Raw genomic sequence first — 21693 nt, forward strand, 5'->3', positions numbered from 1 at the left:
TGAGTCCCTTTTTTAAGTAACCGGTTTCTCTTAGTGATACTGTGAATCTGGATTTTGGGGGAATAGAAAGTTTAGAGCCATTTTTAAACTATTCTTAGTCCTTTACTTATTCTATCTCACCAAGGGGCTTCTATTCCCTTTTTCAAAGTATCTCTTGAGATTGCCTGTTCTTTCCATTCCCAACTGAGTCCACATCCTGTTTACTTCATGCCTAATACAGCAACAGCTCCCTGACCAATGACTCTTTCCCTAGTACCTCGTTGTCCTTCTAATTCATCTTGTATATCACTCCAAGATTAATTTTTATAAATGATCATGGCTTCGATGCTTCTAATTTGCTCAGAAACCTAATGACCCCCCTTCTGCCTACTCTATCAAGCCAAAGCTTCTCCATCTTAAGCCCCTATAGTCATGCCCTTCCCGTGGAAAACTTTTCATTTCTCCACAGCAGAGTCTCCCCTGGTATAATCATTTTTATCATATCCATACAAATTTCCCCCTTTTTGCCTGTGTTCATCCCACTCTTCTTTCCTTTCTTTCCCATATAAATTCTACACATCAATCCACTGCTGCCACTCAGATGAGTTCTTCCTCTTAATCCAAACATTAGTAGTGGGGTTCTGGTGGTTTACCATTGAAAATCAAACTCCATAGTTGATTTTAGTCTTACCTCTTATGAGATTGTAAGCTTGGTGATAGAAAAACATTTTATGCTTATATTGTCTAGATATGTAAATATTAAATAAATGGTTATTGTTTGAATAAGTATACTTAACTCATGTACAAGCCATTTCTTTGCTTGTAAGCCACATTAGTTGTTTTAAATATTTCTCTGCCACTTTGTACCTGTTTGACTTTTCCATCTTTATGATTTTACTAACACAATCTAATTATGACAGATCTGTACCTCTAATAGGTTCTTTGCTACAACTGTCATTTTTAACTAGTAGAGTACTAAGTCTTTTTTTTTTTTTTTTTTTTAATCTATCTTCAGCTCAGCCTATTTTTTGGCCTTTTCAGTCTTTTTCTTCTGGTAAACTACAAAGAGAAGCATGTTTACTGCTTGGAGAAGTGTTGCTTGGACAGTATCTTTAGTCAAGAGCTTGAATTAGTGTTCCTCTGTGTAACTGGATTCGACGTAATCAGTGGCCTCTGGGCTACTGTCAAGTTCTAGAACTAGTTTTCTAAATTGTTCGCTTTTCCCCACAAGTTGATAACTATTTAAGGAAAGAAAGGCAGACAGAGACAGAGAACACGAAGTTTTGGTGTGCCTACTGTGTTTTCAAAGTTCTTATAAAATATAGGGACTTTTTAAAAACTTAGCTTATTAGCAATGTTATAAATTGCCCTTGAACTACTTCCAATGGCCCCATAATTCTTGCTACCACCTTTAAGGGGTATCTACTTTCTTATCCTCCAAGAACTGCTCCTATATAATTGGGCATTTTTCTGCAACACTGTGATCAAGTTCTCAAAGCATTCTTTGCATGAACTGGCCCTGGCATGAGGCAAGCTATCCTTAGTCTAAAATGGAAATCTCTATTTTGATCTCCCCTCTATTAGCTCAGTCATTTGGGGGAAATTGCTTAATATATCTATACTTCATTGATCTTATCTGCAAAATGAGGATGTTATTGGAATAAATGTTTTTCTGTAAGTCCACAAAACCTAATACTATTCTTAGGGTGATTTTTCAGAGTTTCTGAGCACTTTCTACTGATACGCCTAAAAGCACTGTACTTTTTAAAAAATGTGACACCTATATCTCGATATGAAAAGATACCTCTGTTTCTTTTTCTCATCTTTAATTCTATATGACTACAAAACAGTCAATATCCATCACTAGTTCATGCTTATGTCTCAACCTAAAGGTTTATTCTTCTTATGGGGTTGGTTGTTAGGCAACTATTTGCCGTGCTTATAGTTATCTTTTCACATCAAAACTGTTGGTTTTCCTAACATAGTGCTCTAGTGAATTGAGTCCCTTATAAAATTAATACATTAGATTGAGAAGAGATAGTAGACATTTATTCTTCTAATTCTCTAACTAGTGATGGATATTTACAGTTTTGCAGGTATGTCATTATTACCCCTTTTAAAGCAATCTGCCACAAATACTCTAGGATAATCAGATAAGTAGAAGTATATTACAGTTATAATCATACCATATTAGAAATATAAAAGTTGACTGTTGCCTCTATTGAAGATTGTGATTTACATAAACATTGCCATAAGCTATTTATTTTTATTTAAGGTGGTTAAATTTCCACAAATTAGCAGTAAAACCTCTGTTTCCTAACTGACTCTTTAAAAAATTATCATCGTCATCTAAACCAAACCAGTTCTCTAGTATGAATCATGGGCGAGTTTAAGCTTTCACCATTATGAGAAATGAAAGAAAATAACCTTTAATTCTAAAGAGATTCAGATAAACATTTCAGGGAATAAATCACAAAGCAGGCTGCTGGGCTTTAGCCAGTTTGCAGTTTCTGTAGTTCATGCCTCGCATTTCACATCGTGTCTCACTAGAGAATGGCATGTCTTTATCACCACCAAAAATTCTGGTTTTCAATTCATTGAGTTCAGGACAGAATCCTGCTGAGTTTATATAGCTTTAACTTAAGATTTGCCACATATAAGAAATGCATGGTGAGCCACATCGTTAGGACTTCTCTGTGTGTCTGCATACTGGTGCTTCCAGGTGGTGGTCAAGACTATGTATTTGTGAAGTTAGCTCAGCTTATTGTCATTTGTTTTTCTATTAGCTGGATGGAACACTATACAATTTTAAAGTTTCACAAACATAGTTATTTAACAAAATCATTTAAACTCCATCTGTTAGGTCAGTTACCATTAATAATAATCTTTTATTTTGCAGCTCATTATTAAACATGTTGTTATCCTTAAATGTAAAAAAATACAAACTACCATTATGTTCAGGTGAAAAATGAATTAATATATGGCACATGTTGGAAAACCTCAGAGAGCTCAAATTTGAAGCTCCCTTTCCTTTTTAGGGCTTTATGATCCTGTTTTCTAGTTAAAAAGTAACATGTAGGGCGGGCGCGGTGGCTCACGCCTATAATCCCAGCACTTTGGGAGGCTGAGGCAGGCCAATTATGAGGTCAGGAGATCGAGACCATCCTGGCTAATACAGTGAAACCCCCGTCTCTACTAAAAATACAAGAAATTAGCCGGGCGTGGTAGCGGGCGCCTGTAGTCCCAGCTACTCTGGTGTCTGAGGCAGGAGAATGGCGTGAACCCGGGAGGCGGAGCTTGCAGTGAGGCGAGATCGTGTCACTGCACTCCAGCCTGGGCGACACAGCAAGACTCCGTGTCAAAAAAAAAAAAAGTAACATGTCATTGGAAGGCAATGATAAATTATTTCTACTCCTTAATTTTCTAATAGCCTTGTTTAAATGACTTATCTGCACTATAGGAACAACAACAACAAAAAAGTAGCTTTCTCATAACTACAAATCCAGTTCTTGTTCTAGGTGAATCCCTGAAGAATAAACTGAATGGAATTATGTTACACGGATGTGATGTAAAATTCTGGGACCTTACTTTTCCTTATAACCTTGCCCCAGTTTGTGGACATTTTACCTTTTACAACAATTAAAAAAAATAAAAAAAATAAATAAATAAATAAAAAAAACAGTAACAACAGCTCAAATCAGAAATTGGAGTGGAATAGTGGAAAACAGAAGGATGGTGTTCAACGGATATCTACAAGTTTAAATGTAATTGAATAATGTTTCTCTATGACCAGAGTCCCTACAGGAAATGTTCTCCCCTCTGTGGGTTCATAAAGCGGTTATCAACCCCATAGAACTTTCAGCACAGAACTTAGACCAGAAAATGTTAATTCAAAAATATGATTCATGGATCCGGAATTATGTTTTAGAGATTAAGACTTTTGAGACAGTATATTTTGTTACAGTTCTCTAGCACTTTAAGAAGTTAGATTAATTCCTTCGGTATATACCCCAGTAATGGGATTTCTGGGTGAAACGGTATTTCTAGTTCTAGATCCTTAAGGAATTGCCACACTGTCTTCCACAATGGTTGAACTAAATTACAGTCCCACCAACAGTGTAAAAGTGTTCCTATTTCTCCACATCCTTTTCAGCATCTGTTGTTTCCTGACTTTTTAATGATCGCAATTCTAACTGGCATGAGATGGTATCTCATTGTGGTTTTCATTTTCATTTCTCTAATGACCAGTGATGATGAGCTTTTTTTCATATGTTTGTTGGCCACATAAATGTCTTCTTTTGAAAAATGTCTGTTCATATCCTTTGCCCACCTTTTGATGGGGTTGTTTTTTTCTTGTAAATTTAAGTTCTTTGTAGATTCTGGATATTAGCCCTTTGTCAGATGAATAGATTGCAAAAACTTTCTCCCATTCTGTAGGTTTCCTGTTCATTCTGATGATAGTGTCTTTTGCTGTGCAGAAGCTCTTTAGTTTAATTAGATCCCATTTATCCGTTTTGGCTCTTGTTGCCATTGCTTTTGGTGTTTTAGTCATGAAGTCTTTGCCCTTGCCTATGTCCTGAATGGTATTGCTTAGGTTTTCTTCTAGGGTTTTTACGGTTTTAGGTCTTACATTTAAATCTTTAATCCGTCTTGAGTTAATTTTTGTATAAGGTGTAAGGAAGGGGTCCAGTTNATGATAGTGTCTTTTGCTGTGCAGAAGCTCTTTAGTTTAATTAGATCCCATTTATCCGTTTTGGCTCTTGTTGCCATTGCTTTTGGTGTTTTAGTCATGAAGTCTTTGCCCTTGCCTATGTCCTGAATGGTATTGCTTAGGTTTTCTTCTAGGGTTTTACGGTTTTAGGTCTTACATTTAAATCTTTAATCCGTCTTGAGTTAATTTTGTATAAGGTGTAAGGAAGGGGTCCAGTTTCAGTTTTCTGCATATGGCTAGCCAGTTTTCCCAACACCATTTATTAAATAGGGAATCCTTTCCCCATTGCTTGTTTTGTCAGGTTTGTCAAAGATCAGATGGCTGTAAATGTGTGGTGATATTTCTGAGGCCTCTGTTCTCTTCCACTGGTCTATATATCTGTTTTGGTACCAATCTACTTATGTTTTGGTACCAGCACACGTATGTTTATTGCAGCACTATTCACAATAGCAAAGACTTGGAACCAACCCAAATGCCCATCAATGATAGACTGGATAAAGAAAAAGTGGGACATATACACCATGGAATACTATGCAGCCATAAAAAGGAATGAGTTCATGTCCTTTGCAGGAACGTGGATGAAGCTGGAAACCATAATTCTCAGCAAACTAACCCAGGAACAGAAAACCAAACACCGCATGTTCTTACTCATAAGTGGGAGCTGAACAATGAGAACATATGAGCACAGGGAGGGGAACATCACACACCGGGGCCTGTCAGGGAATGAGGGGCAAGGGGAGGGATAGCATTAGGAGAAATACCTAATGTAGATGACGAGTTGATGGGTGCAGCAAACCACAATGATGCATGTATACCTGTGTAACAAATGTGCACATTCTGCACATGTATCCCAGAACTTAAGTATAATAAATCAAGCAATCAATTTTAAAAACTCATTTGTTTTTCTGATTAAGTTCACAAAAAAATGGAATGCCAAAAAAAAGAAAAGAAATTAGATTAATTCCACGTCAACTAATATCTTTAGTCATGGAACACACACACACACACACACAGTTTTAATGCAACAAAGGTATTTCTGTTTTTCCTAATGAAGTGCTCTCTAGAATAGAGCTTTTATCAATAGCAAAATTTCTCAGTTCACAATTATACTGACAAGCCTCTAGCATATACAACTTTACTGCATAATTTTAAATCAAGTGAATTAAAATTTTGACATTCTTTTCTTCAGCTATAGATTTTAAAATAGGATCCTAAAATAATTTTTTAAAATCTCTACAACTATACTGTATTGAAGATAGGATAATATGTTCTCAGTATCTTGTCAACTCCTTATAAGATCACAGTAGCCAAAACATATTCAAAAAGTTGATTATTTCACAAATGTATTACTGTACTTTGGCACACAAAATAGATAACTCTGTCTTTGTCAATACATTTTCCCAACAGAGGATTACCACCTTAACTGTCACGGTAACTCCTATTGCATGCTTTCTGTGGTTTGTGGTTTTGTATTTGGTATTGATGCATGCCAGTCAAAATGGTACTAATGTAGCTATTGTTTTTATCTGATACTTAATTTTATGTTTTCTTGTATTAATAATCTTTTACATTTGCTCCAGTTGAATCACTTTGTCTGCTTAGTGAAAAGGTCAAGAAAAAAAGTGATTGCTAATTTTCTTAAAAATCTCTGGCCTTATCTAAACAATATGGCTTTATTCTGTAGGGTTTGGGAAATCAAAGTCTTTGGGGTGGAGGGGCAAGGAGAGTATGTAGAAACAAAGCTAATATTCATAGGCTAATTCATCCCAATACGATAAGTGTGGAGCATGGCAGCAATTTTACATTGCCTTACCGAATCTACCCAAAAGACCTTCCATCTTATCTTTACCTCAAATGTGTTCATATGTTAGTATATAAATAGGTGGGTTTTTCTAATTATGTAACTAGTAACAATTTTTCCTCATTGCAAATTTATATTTGGGGATATCTGATTACGATAGAAATAAGGGAAGTGTATAGTGTGCCTATTTAAGGCATGAATTTTAATACATATAATTACTACTTTTAAAAACTGTGCTTTTCCTTGATTTAGGGTCCTCCTGGGCCTCCTGGACCTCAAGGACTACAAGGGCCAAAGGTTATTCTTTATTTACTTGTTTCCATTTATCACATACAGTGCAGACAATCCCACATTAAGTATATGCATCTTTGAAAATCAGTCTTACAAAATGCTGAAGAAACTGAGATCGGCAATATTGTTTTAGAGAGTGAAGAAAGGAAATTGAGGTCTGGACTAAAGGAAGACAGAAAAGTAGAAAAGAATTAGGGAAAATAGGAAAAAAAGAGAAAAATTTAATTTAGGGAAAGACATTGAGAAAAAGAATATTAAACAAGGGAAAACAGTTCCACAGAAATTATAAATGTAAAAAACACTAAATGTGGTGTATGAAAAAAAGAAAATATTTAATTAAAGGAGGACTGGAGAAAATTTAATTTGACACCAAGAAAGATCCTTGCTTCTCTAATGCTTTTCTAATAAAAGAGTAAGGGAAGTTTTAGTATGGTACATTCACAAATCAAAACTTTAGGGATCATTTTTCGTAATGCAGTCTTTATTATTTACTTTCAGACATTTTGCCATTTAAATCTTATCTAATGAAACATACCAACTAAAAATAGTAGAAGGCTAGAATTGCTTGCTTATATCTAAACTTTGTTGATGGCTTTATCCCTCCAAACTGAAGCTTAGTCATTCAACCATGTTTGATCAATTAACACATGGCCAGTGATTCTGGCTTTTCAGAACTGAGCTACATGTGTTGAAATATGACTTTCGTCATTGGATTCTTGTAGGAGATTCAAGTTATTTCAAAATTCATCTTTTGTTTATGCTTCTTAGGGCAGTTTATTTGCTAAGTCTATCATAACACACACGCACACATATCAGCTTTCATACTCTCTCAAGATACTTACAAACAGAAATCTAGTATATAGAAAATTTATTTTTCTATTATATAAAGGAATATAAATTACAATATTACTGAGCTCCTTGCCTATATATTTAGAACATAGATCCTAATTTCAAATAGATTTCATGTATAACATTAATATAAGGTGTGGGATTTTTAACTTTCTATTTCTCTAGCACATTCTTGTCCCTAAGAAACATAACACAAAAAATTATACATAATCTTTATTCTTGGTGAGCAACACTGCCTGGACCCCCATTGAGTAATATCTTGGTGAACTGGACTAGATATCCTAGAAGGAAATCTGCAATTTATTTTTTCCTTTGTGTAGAACCAACCAAGGGTCTAAGTTCATTATTTCACCTCCTTACTTGACTAAGACTCCAGAACCAAAATTGTCCCCAAAGCTCAATACATATCTCATTTCCCACAAACCTCAAAAGTTTCTAGGACTTTTCTCTACAGTCCAAAGGCCTAGAGAAGCCCCAAAGGCACACATTCTTTGACCCAAAGAGGCAAAAGGACCTCCTAGGTAAAAAAAAAAAAAAAAAAAAAAAAAAAAAAAAAAAAAAAAAAAAAAAAAAAAAGCTGTATCACTAAAACCTGTATTCCCCTGGTTTTTACAATCCAATTGCTATTCGTGTCTTACTTCAGTTATTCAGTAACTAATTTTTGAGCCTCCACTCTATGGTAAGGACTAACATCTAGTAAGGATACTAGAAAGACATTCCAATAAAGGGCTTATGGCCTAGGGAGGGACATAGGCAAGTAAAGGTACAATTGTTAACAGAGTGAGTGCATAGAAGGTCCCTCTAAGTCTTAAGAGTCAAGGGCGACTTTGAGTTGAAACTGAAAGACAGGAAGAAGTTGCCCAGATGAATATCTAGACAAGTAATATGGAGGAGGATTGAGTCATTCTCGCTTACCTCCTACCCTTGCCATCCTTCCCTGTGTGCTATCATCCCTCCCCCACCCACCCCACAATGGTCTTATAATTGAGATCTTGTGTTAGCTGATATAGTCCTTTATGTGTTTCATGATCTGTCCTTGAGAAGGTTGGGATAATTGGGGTGGAATGCAGCTATGACCAAGCGACAGCAAAATGTAGCCTGAGTCAAGTATAGAACCACTTCTAATCTTGGAACTCAGACTAAATGGGAACTTACTCAATTAGCATTTCTCCTTCATTTATCACACAAGAATTGTCTGATTCCCTACACATCAAATAACTCTTACAAACCCCATTTGAGAGGTGAAGGATAAATGAATAACTCATAAATTATGTTCTCCTTTTAAATACTTGTGAGTCATATTTTAAAGGAAAAAGCCTAGCAAAGCCATCATTATTGGACCCACAGTGCTGACAAGTATTCAGACTCTGAATGAAACTAGGGCTTAGCCAGGTGCATCCAACCTCAGCAGACTTGTTTGTGGCAAAATAAACTTTGCTGCTACCACAAAGAGCAGGAAATCTGAAATAAGAAAAGGCCCTTCCCCCACTGCTTTTCTTGCTTCATTTGTTTATAACCACAAGATCATGCCTTCCTTAAACACTGGAAAGCTCAAATTTCATGCTGTACCTCATAGCTCTTAAAGTTTTTACCAGGGAAAGGAGCTCTAGCCATTTCAATATTGTCGTTTATAGTATCACCAAACAGGCCTTTCTAGAAAATATAGCCTCAGGTCAGCTCTGTTGGAAATCTGTCTGTGAGGCAGGCCTCTCACACTCAGAAGAGCCGTTTTTACAAAGTTTCCACAGTGTGGGATTCAGGGATATTTGTAATGGGATCCACATAAATGACTCATTGATACAAAATAATGCTTACTTTTCAAGGAATTTATTTAGTCACTTTTCAAAACTGAAAGGTGACTAAACATTCGCTGTTCAATTAACTTTCTGGCATATTGTATAAATTTGCTTTTAATGGAACATCTTCAGTTTGAAAAAGCAAACAAAATCTCTATATTTTGAGTTTGTCAAAATCCTTATAAATCATAACATGAATAGTAAATATTAGTTCATTCATAGCACAGTATAAGAAATTGAATTGATTCAAAAGTAATTTTATATAGATTAAGATATCTGATTTATGATATCCTTCAGTGAGGCTTTTCTGGAAATTGCACACTCACAATCATGAATTTGTAACTAACTGTTTGAACTGTGCCAATTAAAATATTGTTGCAAATTCATGAGGCTTTGCATTTTATTTTTTTAGGTTAACTGTTATGTTTTCCTTTTTACTGAAATTGGAAAGTAAGAGAAATCATACAGAGGTTGTATGAAGAAAAAAGTTAACTAACTGAGGCAGATAGGTTGTTGTTATAGGATATGGTCAGCTATCAAATTATGTCTATCAGTTTTCTTTGACCACTCTGTTTTAACCTGCATCTCACATGGAGAAAAAATAAAAACACTAAAAGCATTGGATCTTAGCTACATATAAATACTATACATAATCTTGAAGAAAGATTATTACTTCCCTTAGTTTAGATATGTGCTATAATAGAATATTCTCGGGTTATGATGCATTTGCTGAAAGTCAAATTGTACTGTTAACCAACTAGCATTGTTTTTTTATGTAGTGCAGTATGTTAATAATGAGAATGGAAGCAAGTCATCTATTTTTACCTTAACAGGGAGAGCAAGGATCTCCAGGAATCCCAGGAATGGATGGAGAGCAGGTAATTTTCACGGATATATACTATTATTCAAAGCATCATTCTTGATTAATACTTTTATTGTAGGTTTGAAGCGAAAATGTCATGAGCATTGATATTTGATACCTTCTTTCTTTTAACCCTTTGTTCTAGAGACTTCATTGACTCTAAAAAGCAATTAGTTTGAAATTAGACCTTAGTTTTCTTTGCAGAAATATCTAAGCCATATGATACTTCAGTCTGGTTCTTAATACCTTATATCAACCTACCAGTGAGTCCCCTGCAAATTTTTAGTAGACTTGTAAAATCATTGCCAAGTTAGTAAAACCAGCCTAATTGTTGTCAGTTAATACACATGTCAAGATTCAAATCAGTGACCATAGCTTCCACAAAACTAAATCTTGCCTATATGCCTTATTTAGACAATGTTTTCTTTTCCCAAATAAAGATGACACCTAATCCCTAGATCCTTAGAAAATACAGAAACAGGCAGGGAAGTTGTAACTTGGCAGAGTATGGTAGTATATCTCTGAGGGTTCCCCCTAAAACAGAAGTCGGCAAGCTTTGTTAATAAAAGTCCAGATAGTAAATGCTTTAGGCTTTACAGGCCACATACAATCTGTGCTGAAGTTTCCTTTTTATTTATTTATTTTTGGTTAACACCTCAACATTTTTTTTTTAATTCACTCTGTACAAAAACAATCCCTGGGATGGATTTGGCCTGTGAGCCATGGTTTGGTGACCCCTGCCCTAAAAGAATCTGAGCTGGAGAACATGGACAGTATTCAGAATTTGGAATGGAATCAAAAGGGTTCATTTCAAGATCTTTAGTGTTTTCTTAGTTTCCATTATTTACCCGAGAAATGGCTAAAATCAGGAAAATCATAAGAAATCAAAAGGATTCTTAATACAGCTAGTGAACATGTACGCCTTAGAAGAAAGTATTAGATAGGAAAATTAGGTTTAGGAGATGTTATTTTTAATATCAGAGTTATATGTTGAAATAATGATAATGCCATATTAAATGAACATGTGATAAAAAAAGAAACATAGATACCCTAGATGATTTGCTATATCATAGATCACTTAGAATTTTAAAGTCTGTCTATGTTACTTCTCTGACCATTGGTCATTATAAGTAATTAATTTGACATGTATAATGATATACAATATGACTCCTACAGATATAGTAGCTAGCTTTTTTTTTTTTTTTTCTATAGGCTTTGCAAGGTCTTCTTCTGTCACTAAGTTGCCATCTGGCTGCTCTCTGTCAGTAGATCCCTAAAAATAATCCAGGTGTTTTTAATCAGTAAGATCCATCTATTCATTCAGGCATCTACTCACCCAGTGGGTAATTCTGAACTAGGTGCTATTAAATAGGTACAGTTAACAAGAAAAGTTCCTTTCCATAAATAATTTTTCTCCATGAATAGTTTTTAATAAATAAAAGATAAACAGGTTTGTGCAGCCTAGAAGCCCCTTACCGTAATAACTATGATCATCTCTACTGAAGAATGAGCCATCAGTATATTGAAGTGAGTTTCCTAGGATGAAAATGCTTAAAAATATAAATTAATGTCAGTACTAATATTATAAAATTCAGGCCGGGCGTGGTGGCTCATGCCTGTAATCTCAGCACTTTGGGAGGCCAAGATGGGCAGATCACCTGAGGTCAGGAGTTTGAGACCAGCCTGGCCAACATGGTGAAACCTCGTCTCTACTAAAAGTACAAAAATTAGCTGGGCGTGGTGGTGTATGCCTGTAGTCCCAGCTACTTGGGAGGCTGAAGCAGAAGAATGTCTTGAACCTGGGAGCCGGAGGTTACAGTGAGCCAAGATTAAGCCATTGCAGTCCAGCCTGGGTGACAGAGTGAGACTCCGACTCAAAAAAAAAACCCAAAAATTACAAAATTCAGACTTGTTAACATTCAAAATGCATATTTATTTCCTCACTGTAAAGGAGAATAAAAATAACATTCTGACTCACCTTATAGAGACATCATGAGAACAAAATAAGAACACTGTGAAGAGGTTGTCATACTTTTAAGCATTGATTGAGCATTAGTGTGTGGTAAAAGATCCAATGATTTACCAGTCTGTAGACTGGACCATTGCAAACTGATGGTGACTGGAACTTCTGCCTGCAGTTAGGAGGGAGGAGAGTATAGTGGATAGAGATGAGAGAAATTTGTCTGGACATTTGTTATTATATAAAACTGGTCCCGATTCCGAATACATCCTGTATTGTTGAGAATGAAATCTATTAAGTTGTTTTCAGGTGTGGTGAGATAGAATTAGCTGCCAGGTAAAAATACAAAATCAGGAGAAATTATGTCAAAACCTAAGTTCATGTTTTTCATACTTAAATGGTCTAATAGAACTTAATCTATTTCATTATAGGGAGAAATAGTACTGATTGCATGTAGAAGGTTGCTGTAAGAAATAACTCTACCTAAAAACAAAAATCAGAATCATCTCAACATTGAACCCACCTACTAATGAAATTGATCCGGAATTCTATTTTCCCTAGGATGTAATTATCAGGGGTCAGTATGCTGCTTACATGCCAACCCTATCGTATCATTTTTAGGGACTCAAAGGCTCAAAGGGAGACATGGGGGACCCAGGTATGACAGGCGAAAAGGAGGAATTGGACTTCCTGGATTACCGGTAGGTTTATAGTTTTGTTTGTTGATACTTTTATGTTATGTTCTTATTAAGGTAAATTAAACAATCAGAAAAGAGTTATATCATTAGCTGCAATCTCATCTAGTGGTTCATCTAATATTTTTATTTTGAAATATTTGAGGGGTATTATTGGTTAATTACTCTAGGGAACTCAAATTGTAAAGCTTGTAACCAAATGAATTATAAAGTAAGCCTTCATGTTTTCCTGAATTGTTTTCCCTAGAAGATAATAAAATAAACATAGTTGGCCACTTTAATTTAGTATGCATAAGATGGTATTAACTGGTTATTATGAAATAAACCATAATAAAGAAATGAGCCAAAAAATACAGGACAATTAAAAAACAAATTTCTCTGGAAAGTGTCCTCTGTGTGAATGATACTATGGGATGGTATTTTGTGGTTTTCCCCATAATTCTAACCCAGAATTTGGAGGAGAAAATGTAAAAATTGTTTTAAAAAATGCAGTAAACTACACTGCCTTAGACTTTTTTATAAAACAACGAAGTATATAAATGTCAATAAAAACTAAGTTAAAAGACTTACCTTTGCTGTTTAAATTGCACACCACCATAAAAGATATAACATTTATATCTCAATATATTTAACACCATAGGACTTTAACCAATCAAGCTCAAGCCAGTTTGTATTTACTTTATATTTTATTTTACATATCGCCCATAATCCTAGAGATTTTAGTAAAGTTGCTATTTTAAGCTAGAATACAAGGAGATAAATCCTTCTTTTATGTAGCAAGTGCATAATATTATAAAATGTCAAGAGAACAATGGGATTGGGGAGAAAATTCAGTTGTCTCTTACACTGGAAACAACTTTATCTGCTTAACCCTGCTTACTGGTTGTTTGTAGGGAGCCAATGGAATGAAAGGCGAAAAAGGAGATTCTGGAATGCCAGGTCCACAGGGTCCTTCTGTAAGTCCATGGTGGCTGAACTTCCATGGTTCCTGAACCTTCTCACACGCTCACCTGTTACTTACCTATACCACCTCTGCCAGATGACTGAACAACAGTAGACAGACCTCAAATTTCTTGGTTTGTCAAACTGTAGAAGAAACATCCATCAGCCTTGCACAGTGAGAGACAAAGTATATCAGAGGTCTGAGGTAGAAGCAGGTTTTCAGAGAACTGTCTAATCCTGAGGGAAAAAAATCAATGGTTTTCTCATAACAATGGATAGATCTTTGTGAATATAGAACATCCTTGTTTGTTTCTCCAGAGTCCTGCTTATGCTTAGTGAAATATTTGAGTTTGATAGTAGTGACATTATAGCGTTTCTTGGTAATCAGTTGCTTCCTTTTCTTTTAATATACTTTTGATTTATTCTGGCTTTTGTAGAACTTTTTTTTGGAGTTTTTTTTTAATTCTCACAAGGGAATTTCTAAATCTAGAGAATCAAACACATCACTTATTCCAGTATCTTTCTTCCTCTGCAACTACTAATGGCCTTAGCAGAACCCCAGCACAAGATTCAAGTTGAACTGCCTTATCTAAATGAAGTAACCAAAAACATTTTTATTTTTTGGACATACAGATCATAGGCCCACCAGGCCCACCAGGTCCCCATGGCCCACCTGGCCCCATGGTAAGTTTCCCTTCTTTCTAAAATGTAATTGCTTATTTATGAGCATGCTACTAGAGAGAACATGAACACATCCCTGTAAACAGTCAGCTTGTATTTTGTACTACTCTCTGTGGAATGGATGGAAAATACCAGGTGCTTTGAGATATATTAACTTTACAGTGTTGTCATTCACTCTCCCAAACACATATGTTGGGAAGAGATAAGAGTAGTTTTGTGATAGAGGTGAGGAAAGACAAACAGATATAGCAAGCTCTACTACAACCTTACAGCGTGAACACTGGCAAAGCATTTTATCCAGCCGCTGCTCTAATACCAGCAGAATAAGATTTAGAATCAGCTGGACACAATGACTCATGCCTGTAATCCCAACACTTTGGGAGGCCGAGGTGGGCAGATCATTTGAGGTCAGGAGTTACCAGCCTGGGCAACATGGCAAAACCCCATCTCTACAAAAAATACAAAAATTAACTGGCCATGGTGGCACATGCCTGTAGTCCCAGCTACTCAGGAGGCTGAGGTGGGAGGATTGCCTGAGTCCAGGGAGGCCAAGGTTGCAGTGAGTTGTGATCGTGCCCTTGCACTTCAGCCTGGGAGACAGTGAGACCCTATCTCAAAAATATCTCATCCCTTTCTGACTAGCTCCATTTCTATTTTATACCATAAACAATTATTATTGACTTCTCCTTCTTCTCCTTCTCCTCCTTCTTCTTCTTCTTCCTTCTCCTTCCTCCCTCCCTCCTTTTCTCGCTTGCTTTCTTTCTCTCTCTCTCTCTTTCTCTCTCTCTCTCTCTTTCTTTCTTTCTTTCTTTCTTTCTTTCTTTCTTTCTTTCTTTCTTTCTTCTTTCTTTCTCCTTTTTTTTTTTTTGAGACAGGGTCTCACTCTGTGGCCCAGGCTGGAGTACAGTGGCACGATCATGGCTCACTGCAACCTCTGTCTCCTGGGCTCAGGTGATTCCCACATCAGCCTCCTGAGTAGCTGGGACTATGGCACATGTCACCAACCACGCCCAGTTAATTTTTGTATTTTTTGAATAGATGAAGTTTCACCACATTGCCCAAGCTGGTCTTGAACTGCTGGACTCAAGTGATGCACCCGCCTTGGCCTCCCAAAGTGCTGGGATTACAGGTGTGAGCCACCTTGCCCAGTGTGACCTTATTTTCTTAAAACTAGATGGTTCATTAAGAATTAAGCAAATGGCATGCTTTTGGCTTTTTTTAAAAAATACTCCCTCTACTATAAGATAGAAAGTTAAATTAGAAAATGCTACAGCCTGTTCATATCATAAAATTAATTAGTTTAGAGGAATTTTAAGCCATTATTAAAATGAGATAAGAATACCTGATAAAGTAACAGCCATTTCTTGAAAATGCTTACCTGAAACTTATCAAAAAGGAAAATATTATTCTAATGTGGACATATGTAACAAATATATAGGCATTCCTTAATATAAACTTTTTCCTGAAGTTTTATAATTTTACTGATGGATATTTAAATACTCCTTTCTCCAAATAGTTTGTTTAAATCACTTGAAATGTTTACAGCAATCCACAGTAACCTTAGTTAATTTAAGTTGACTAGTCTGTATATTTAGATTTTCTACAAAATAAGTGTTTTGTAATCCTGAGTCATGCATGCATTATGACTTTCTTCCACCGATAAACAATTATTACAAGAACTTTGAAGAATTTGTTTTTGTAAAAATAAATGCAATCTAAATAATAATGCTTAGCTTTCCTACATAACAATCTTTTCTTTAATCTTAAATAAATGATGCTCCAGAATCCCAAACTTGGGTGTCGTCTCCTCACTTCCTGTCTTCTTTAGATTATTCAACACCTTGGGTCTGGAAGAGTTGATGGAAAACCTCTCATCTTCCCTGGCACTTAAAGTCTGGGGCTTCTCTTTGGCAAATTTCTCTTTGAAGTCATATTTTTATTTCATTTGAACTCATGAAGCATCTCGCTTATTCCATTCAGAGTTTTAATGGTAATTTGAAAAAATTACCATTTTTTCAAAAAGAAAGGAGACAGAAGAAAGAAAGAAAGAGAGAGAGAGAGAGAGAGAGAAAGAAAGAAAGAAAGAAAGAAAGAAAGAAAGAAAGAAAGAAAGAAAGAAAGAAAGAAAGAAAGAAAGAAAGAAAGAAAGAGAGAAAGGGAGGGAGGGAGGAAGGAGAAGGAGGAGGAAGAAGAAGAAGTCAATAATAATTGTTTATGGTATAAAATAGAAATGGAGCTAGTCAGAAAGGGATGACTGGCTATGCTCTGTGGCTTAGATCATTCCAATAATGCTCTTTCTTGAGCAATGGGAGAAAAGAGTGACCATAATTTACTTATTCAGAATACCATTTTTTCCTACTTCTTTCTTCCATGTAACCCTGGCGGATTTCTCCCTCCTCAAAGGTATTAGCAGACAGAATTGCTATTAATGAATTTCCTATTACAGAGCAATCCAAGAACTGGCAGGAACTTTTGGTAGGTAATAAATAATATCCACTAGCCTGCCTCTAGCTATAGCTCAAACAAGAAGATTCTTGTCTTACATCTCTTTTGTTACGTGATATAATATTCACTCCTGCTGGGAAATAGAGAATCAATTCTTAATTAAAAGCTCTGTTTTCCATTTTCAGGGACCTCATGGACTTCCTGGACCAAAGGTAATCCAACAAATCCCTTGATTGTTTGATTTCTGCTTCCTTGATAATCATGGAGAAGCATGACAGAAGCATGCCTGTCCTGTCTTATTTATTTGTCAAGTAATGTTGATAATCTTTGAGCCTTTAAGCATCCAGATGTTTAAATCTCATAACACAAAACGACTTATAACAAATTTAAGTGATCACCTGGAGATAAATTATTTCTCATTTTGCCTTTTTCCTGGTTACTATGTAAGCTTCTCAAATTATGAATCCTAATGTACTCAAGTCAACCATTTAGAAGTGAATCTGATGAGATTCTCAGACTAGTCTAGATGCTTTTTTAATGGTGTCTCTACCTGTATATTTGGATGTTATTAGTTGATATTTCTTGCTTGCCATGTAGTCATACCACATCTAAATGCTTTGCCTCTCCAGGATCTTAATTTTGTATTCGCCCAGAGGTCATTGGTCTAGAAGCGGGTAGGGTATTTCAGGTGTGCTATACTGGGAAGAAGATCACAGCACTTACATGCATTCTATACTTTTGGGTTAAAAAGAGAACATGGGAGAAAAGCTCCTCTTTATCAGAATTAGTGTAGCTTGCATGATGAAGATGGTCTCCACCTGTCCTTTGCCTTAGTCTAGACTGAAAGGACATCCCGGCAGATTAAAATAAGCCCTGAAAGACAAGCTCCCCCTTTCAGGGAGCATACGTGATGAAGACTTATGTTCTAATCTCAGTCTTGCCAGGCTGTATCACTTTGAGCAGATTATGGACCCTCTCTGATCCTTTATTTACTCAACTGGGTAACTCACCTTACAGTGCTGTGATAACTTAATGAGGTATGATTATAAAACACTTAGCAAAATATCTGGTGCAGCTGTTGATAAATATCAAAAGACAGCTGTTATGTTGCTATGTGATACTTGGTTCTGAACAGAAAAATTCTATAACTCATCCTCAAGCCTGCTTGAAAGAAGGTTCATGAACTCCTGAGAGTGCCTCAGTAGTGAGCTGGTGCAACTAACAGGTAGGGGCTGGGAAGACACATAAAGGCAATGTTGGCACTAGGCGTCACAAAGCCCAGAGGCAGGCCACTGTCTCCTCTGGGGAGGCTGGCTCTCTTTAGCCCACCCAGCTCTAGGGATGGTGGCAGGTATTGGTCTGACTCAGAAAATCTGGGTTTCCTTTTCCCAGTCAGGCAGGTGACACCCAGGAATGGGAGAAGTTCATGCCTCTTTATTCTTCTTAGACTACCTTACCTTCCAATAAGGCCAGTGAGTTAACAGTATCTCAGAAGCATGAATTAGACTTTGGGGTGAGAGTACTATCTGGGGGAGTCAGAAGACAGAGCACCATCTATCAGCTTTGTGATCTTAGTAGTTGTTTAATCTCTCTCAGCCTTTTTCCCCATCTGGACAAAATCAGTGCTTCCTACTCTTGGATTTTTTTTTTTTTTTTTTTTTTTTTTTCTTTTGAGATGGTATTTCGCTCGTTTCCCAGGCTGGAGAGCAATGGTGCAGTCTCGGGTCACTGCAACCTCTGCCTCCTGGGTTCAAGTGATTCTCCTACCTCAGCCTCCCAAGTAGCTGGGATTACAGGCACCCACCACCATGCCCGACTAATTTTTGTATTTTTCGTAGAGACGAGGCTTCACCATGTTGGCCACGCTGATCTTGAACTCCTGACCCCAGGTGATCCGCCTGCCTTGGCCTCCTACAGTGCTGGGATTATAAGTGTGAGCCACCGCGCCCAGCTCTACTCTTGGATTTTAAGATGCCAACAAAAACCAGCCTGGTCATAATGACTAAGGATAATGCCACCAAGATGTTTAATTTCATAAGTGATTCAGATATGCTATCACAGTTGGATTAGGAGATGACCAAGATGCTTTTGATTTCTAGAATGCAACAATTTATTTTGTCCATACAACTTCAATTCTTACTTAAATCATAAGTTTCAGATATTATAAAGTTGAAAAGACCTCATCGATATCTATGCAAGTTCCCTGATTTCATAGATGATAAACTACAGGCCCAAACAGTTTAGGTTATTTGCCCCAAATTACACAGCTAGTTCATGACACATCTGGGACTAGAACTTAGGTCCAGACTTGAAATTTGGTCTTTCTGTCACTGGATTTAACCCCAAGTACCTCAAGACCACTTGTTGAAAGTACACACACATACAAACCCACAGATCTCAAATTAGTCACTGACTATTGAGCCTTGGCCTTCATATCGTGTCCTCAATCAGTAGAATTCCCAGGATACTACCTTACCAACAACCGGCACATTTGGACTTGCTAGAGTGGCTGCATGGCAAACATCCTGTCTTCAAAATCCTGAAGTTTTTTATGCCATGCCAATGTGTTCATCACTTTGCGACCCCCTTTGAAAGTCCAAATACATAACATGATTCCATGCATGAATCTAGCTCAGTGTTTCCCAGAATTTCCTGATAAGAATCACCTGGGAGGCTTATTAAAGATACCCATTTCTGTGCTGCCGTGGACTGGGTGGGGCCCTGAACTCTTTATGTTTAACAAGCACTACACTGACTTACATCATTAGGCAAGTTGAGTAAATACCACCCAGGTTAAAAACCCCTTCTGCCATGTCAGTATAGCCTCTTCCCTTTCCCGTCCCAACCCAGCAAGACTCTATAGGGTGTTTGTGTCTGAAATCATCTTTCATTCACAAGCCCTTCAAGATTTTCTTGGCAAATTAATGTCTACATGTAAAAGTTGACAAGTATACAGGTCAGAATTTGATATCTAACATGTTGTTACTGATGGAAAATAGGTGTACTGTATTTCTTGGTTTTTAAAAATAGAGTCAATAATTTATCATTTACCGTGGCTTTTATAATGTCACCCTGAGTTAAATTCATACTTTCTTTATTCTAACATTGGGCAGATGGATAGTTAGTAAAACTACATTTAAGTTCTTTGATCTTCATATTTTCTCCTGGGATTGGTGATTTGTTGATTAGTCCATGTAGGGATCTGACTTGGCAAGGGCAGTGAATGAGGACTTGCTAAATGGCATTACTTCAAACATCAGCTGCTACATTTTTAGTTCATTCTGTTGGACAACATGCTTAAAGGCTTAAAATATCTGTGTATAACCCTGTCCTGCATATTCCAGTTTTCCATTCCAGCAGAGTGGGTTTATTTTTTTTCTACTGAATCTTCTTCAGCATCCTCCACTCGATTGTCTTTGAATTATTTGATCATAAAAATGTGGTATAACATGAATTTCCTTGAGATAGAACTGAAAAATTTAGGAAATCAACCATACATATTTTTATTGTAAAGAGCACACTTTCCTGGGAATTTTGATTTCTAGAATATTAATTGTTGATGTCAGTTTAGTAACTAATTTTAACTTTAAAAATTAATATTTGGTGCAAGACAAATCTAGCCTGACTCTGCTGTTTCCTAAAACTGGAATCTGCAACTATTTCAGAGACTGGCTCTCTTCTCTCACAGTTTAAACACCCATAATAGCAACCAAAATTGGCATTTGCTTTTGCATTTAGGGTGAACCAGGGTTAAATGGTGTTAAAGGATTGAAGGGTGAACCAGGTCAAAAGGGTGACAGAGGACCCCTTGGTCTTCCAGTAAGTAAAGAAAACTTTCCATTTTAGTGCAAATCTCAGATTTTTCTTTCTATCCTACGTGATAACTCTAGTTTACTCAGCAGCTCGTACTGTTGGGGTTTCTGTAATTAGGAAACACATTATGTTCGAGGAGAGCTCAGCTCAGTTTTGTGTCTCTGATGCCTGCTTTTGTGTCAGAGGAAGACCCGCAACAAACAATGCTAGAAATGTCCTGTCATTCTTCAATTACATACATGCCAACATTCCTCTTTTAGGGCTGACAATTCTTCTCCCATTATCCCCTTCTTTTAAAAGTGTTGTGCTCATTATTTCATAGTTTCTCCCAAATACTTTTTATAATCTAGGGCAGTTTAAAATGCCTCAATTGTTTTTTCTCCTTGAATACCAAAAACTGTAGCCCTCTGTTGGTGGCAGGTATGGAATTGGCCATTGTTGATGGCGTGAGGTCAATGCTGTGGCTCCTTACATTAATCAATCATATCATGTTCTATGTGTTTTATGTTGTTCGTTTTGAAAATTCCCTGTTATAAGGTTCTTGTGGCAATAGTGAGTAGTATAAAAGAAGTATTTTGCAGTTGTTTAGAGATTTTTAATTTTAATGAAGAAGGAATCTCCCCTTGGCTCTTCGTTTTCTTTATGTCAGCCTTCTTTCCACAACAACTAAATGGAGATTTTTAAAAAATTGTTATTATGAGGCTTTAATTTCAAGCCTTTAATATGCTACCTATTAGGTGAATACAGATACAAATCAACAAAGAACAATATAGATTACATGAGTAAAATATGACATAAAATCAGTAGCAGAATAGGCCAGGCACGGTGGCTCAAGCCTGTAATCCCAGCACTTTGGGAGGCCGAGGCG

At 36.5% G+C, this 21693-nt stretch overlaps 1 protein-coding gene across 1 annotated transcript in view; it reads left to right on the top strand.

Moving 5' to 3' along the window:
- The window catches only part of COL25A1 (collagen type XXV alpha 1 chain), a 200755-nt gene that overhangs the window by 147793 nt on the left and 31269 nt on the right, over positions 1–21693 (top strand). The window contains exons 20-26 of the mRNA XM_017852381.1: positions 6098–6121; positions 6744–6788; positions 10261–10305; positions 12871–12950; positions 13838–13900; positions 14520–14570; positions 17198–17224. Coding sequence (XP_017707870.1) covers positions 6098–6121; positions 6744–6788; positions 10261–10305; positions 12871–12950; positions 13838–13853 — 210 coding nt within the window. The 3' untranslated portion in view covers positions 13854–13900; positions 14520–14570; positions 17198–17224. The remainder of the gene's footprint in view (positions 1–6097; positions 6122–6743; positions 6789–10260; positions 10306–12870; positions 12951–13837; positions 13901–14519; positions 14571–17197; positions 17225–21693) is intronic.

Source organism: Rhinopithecus bieti, unplaced genomic scaffold, assembly GCF_001698545.2.
Source record: "Rhinopithecus bieti isolate Rb0 unplaced genomic scaffold, ASM169854v2 scaffold_35077, whole genome shotgun sequence".
NCBI classification, from domain to species: Eukaryota; Metazoa; Chordata; class Mammalia; order Primates; family Cercopithecidae; genus Rhinopithecus; species Rhinopithecus bieti.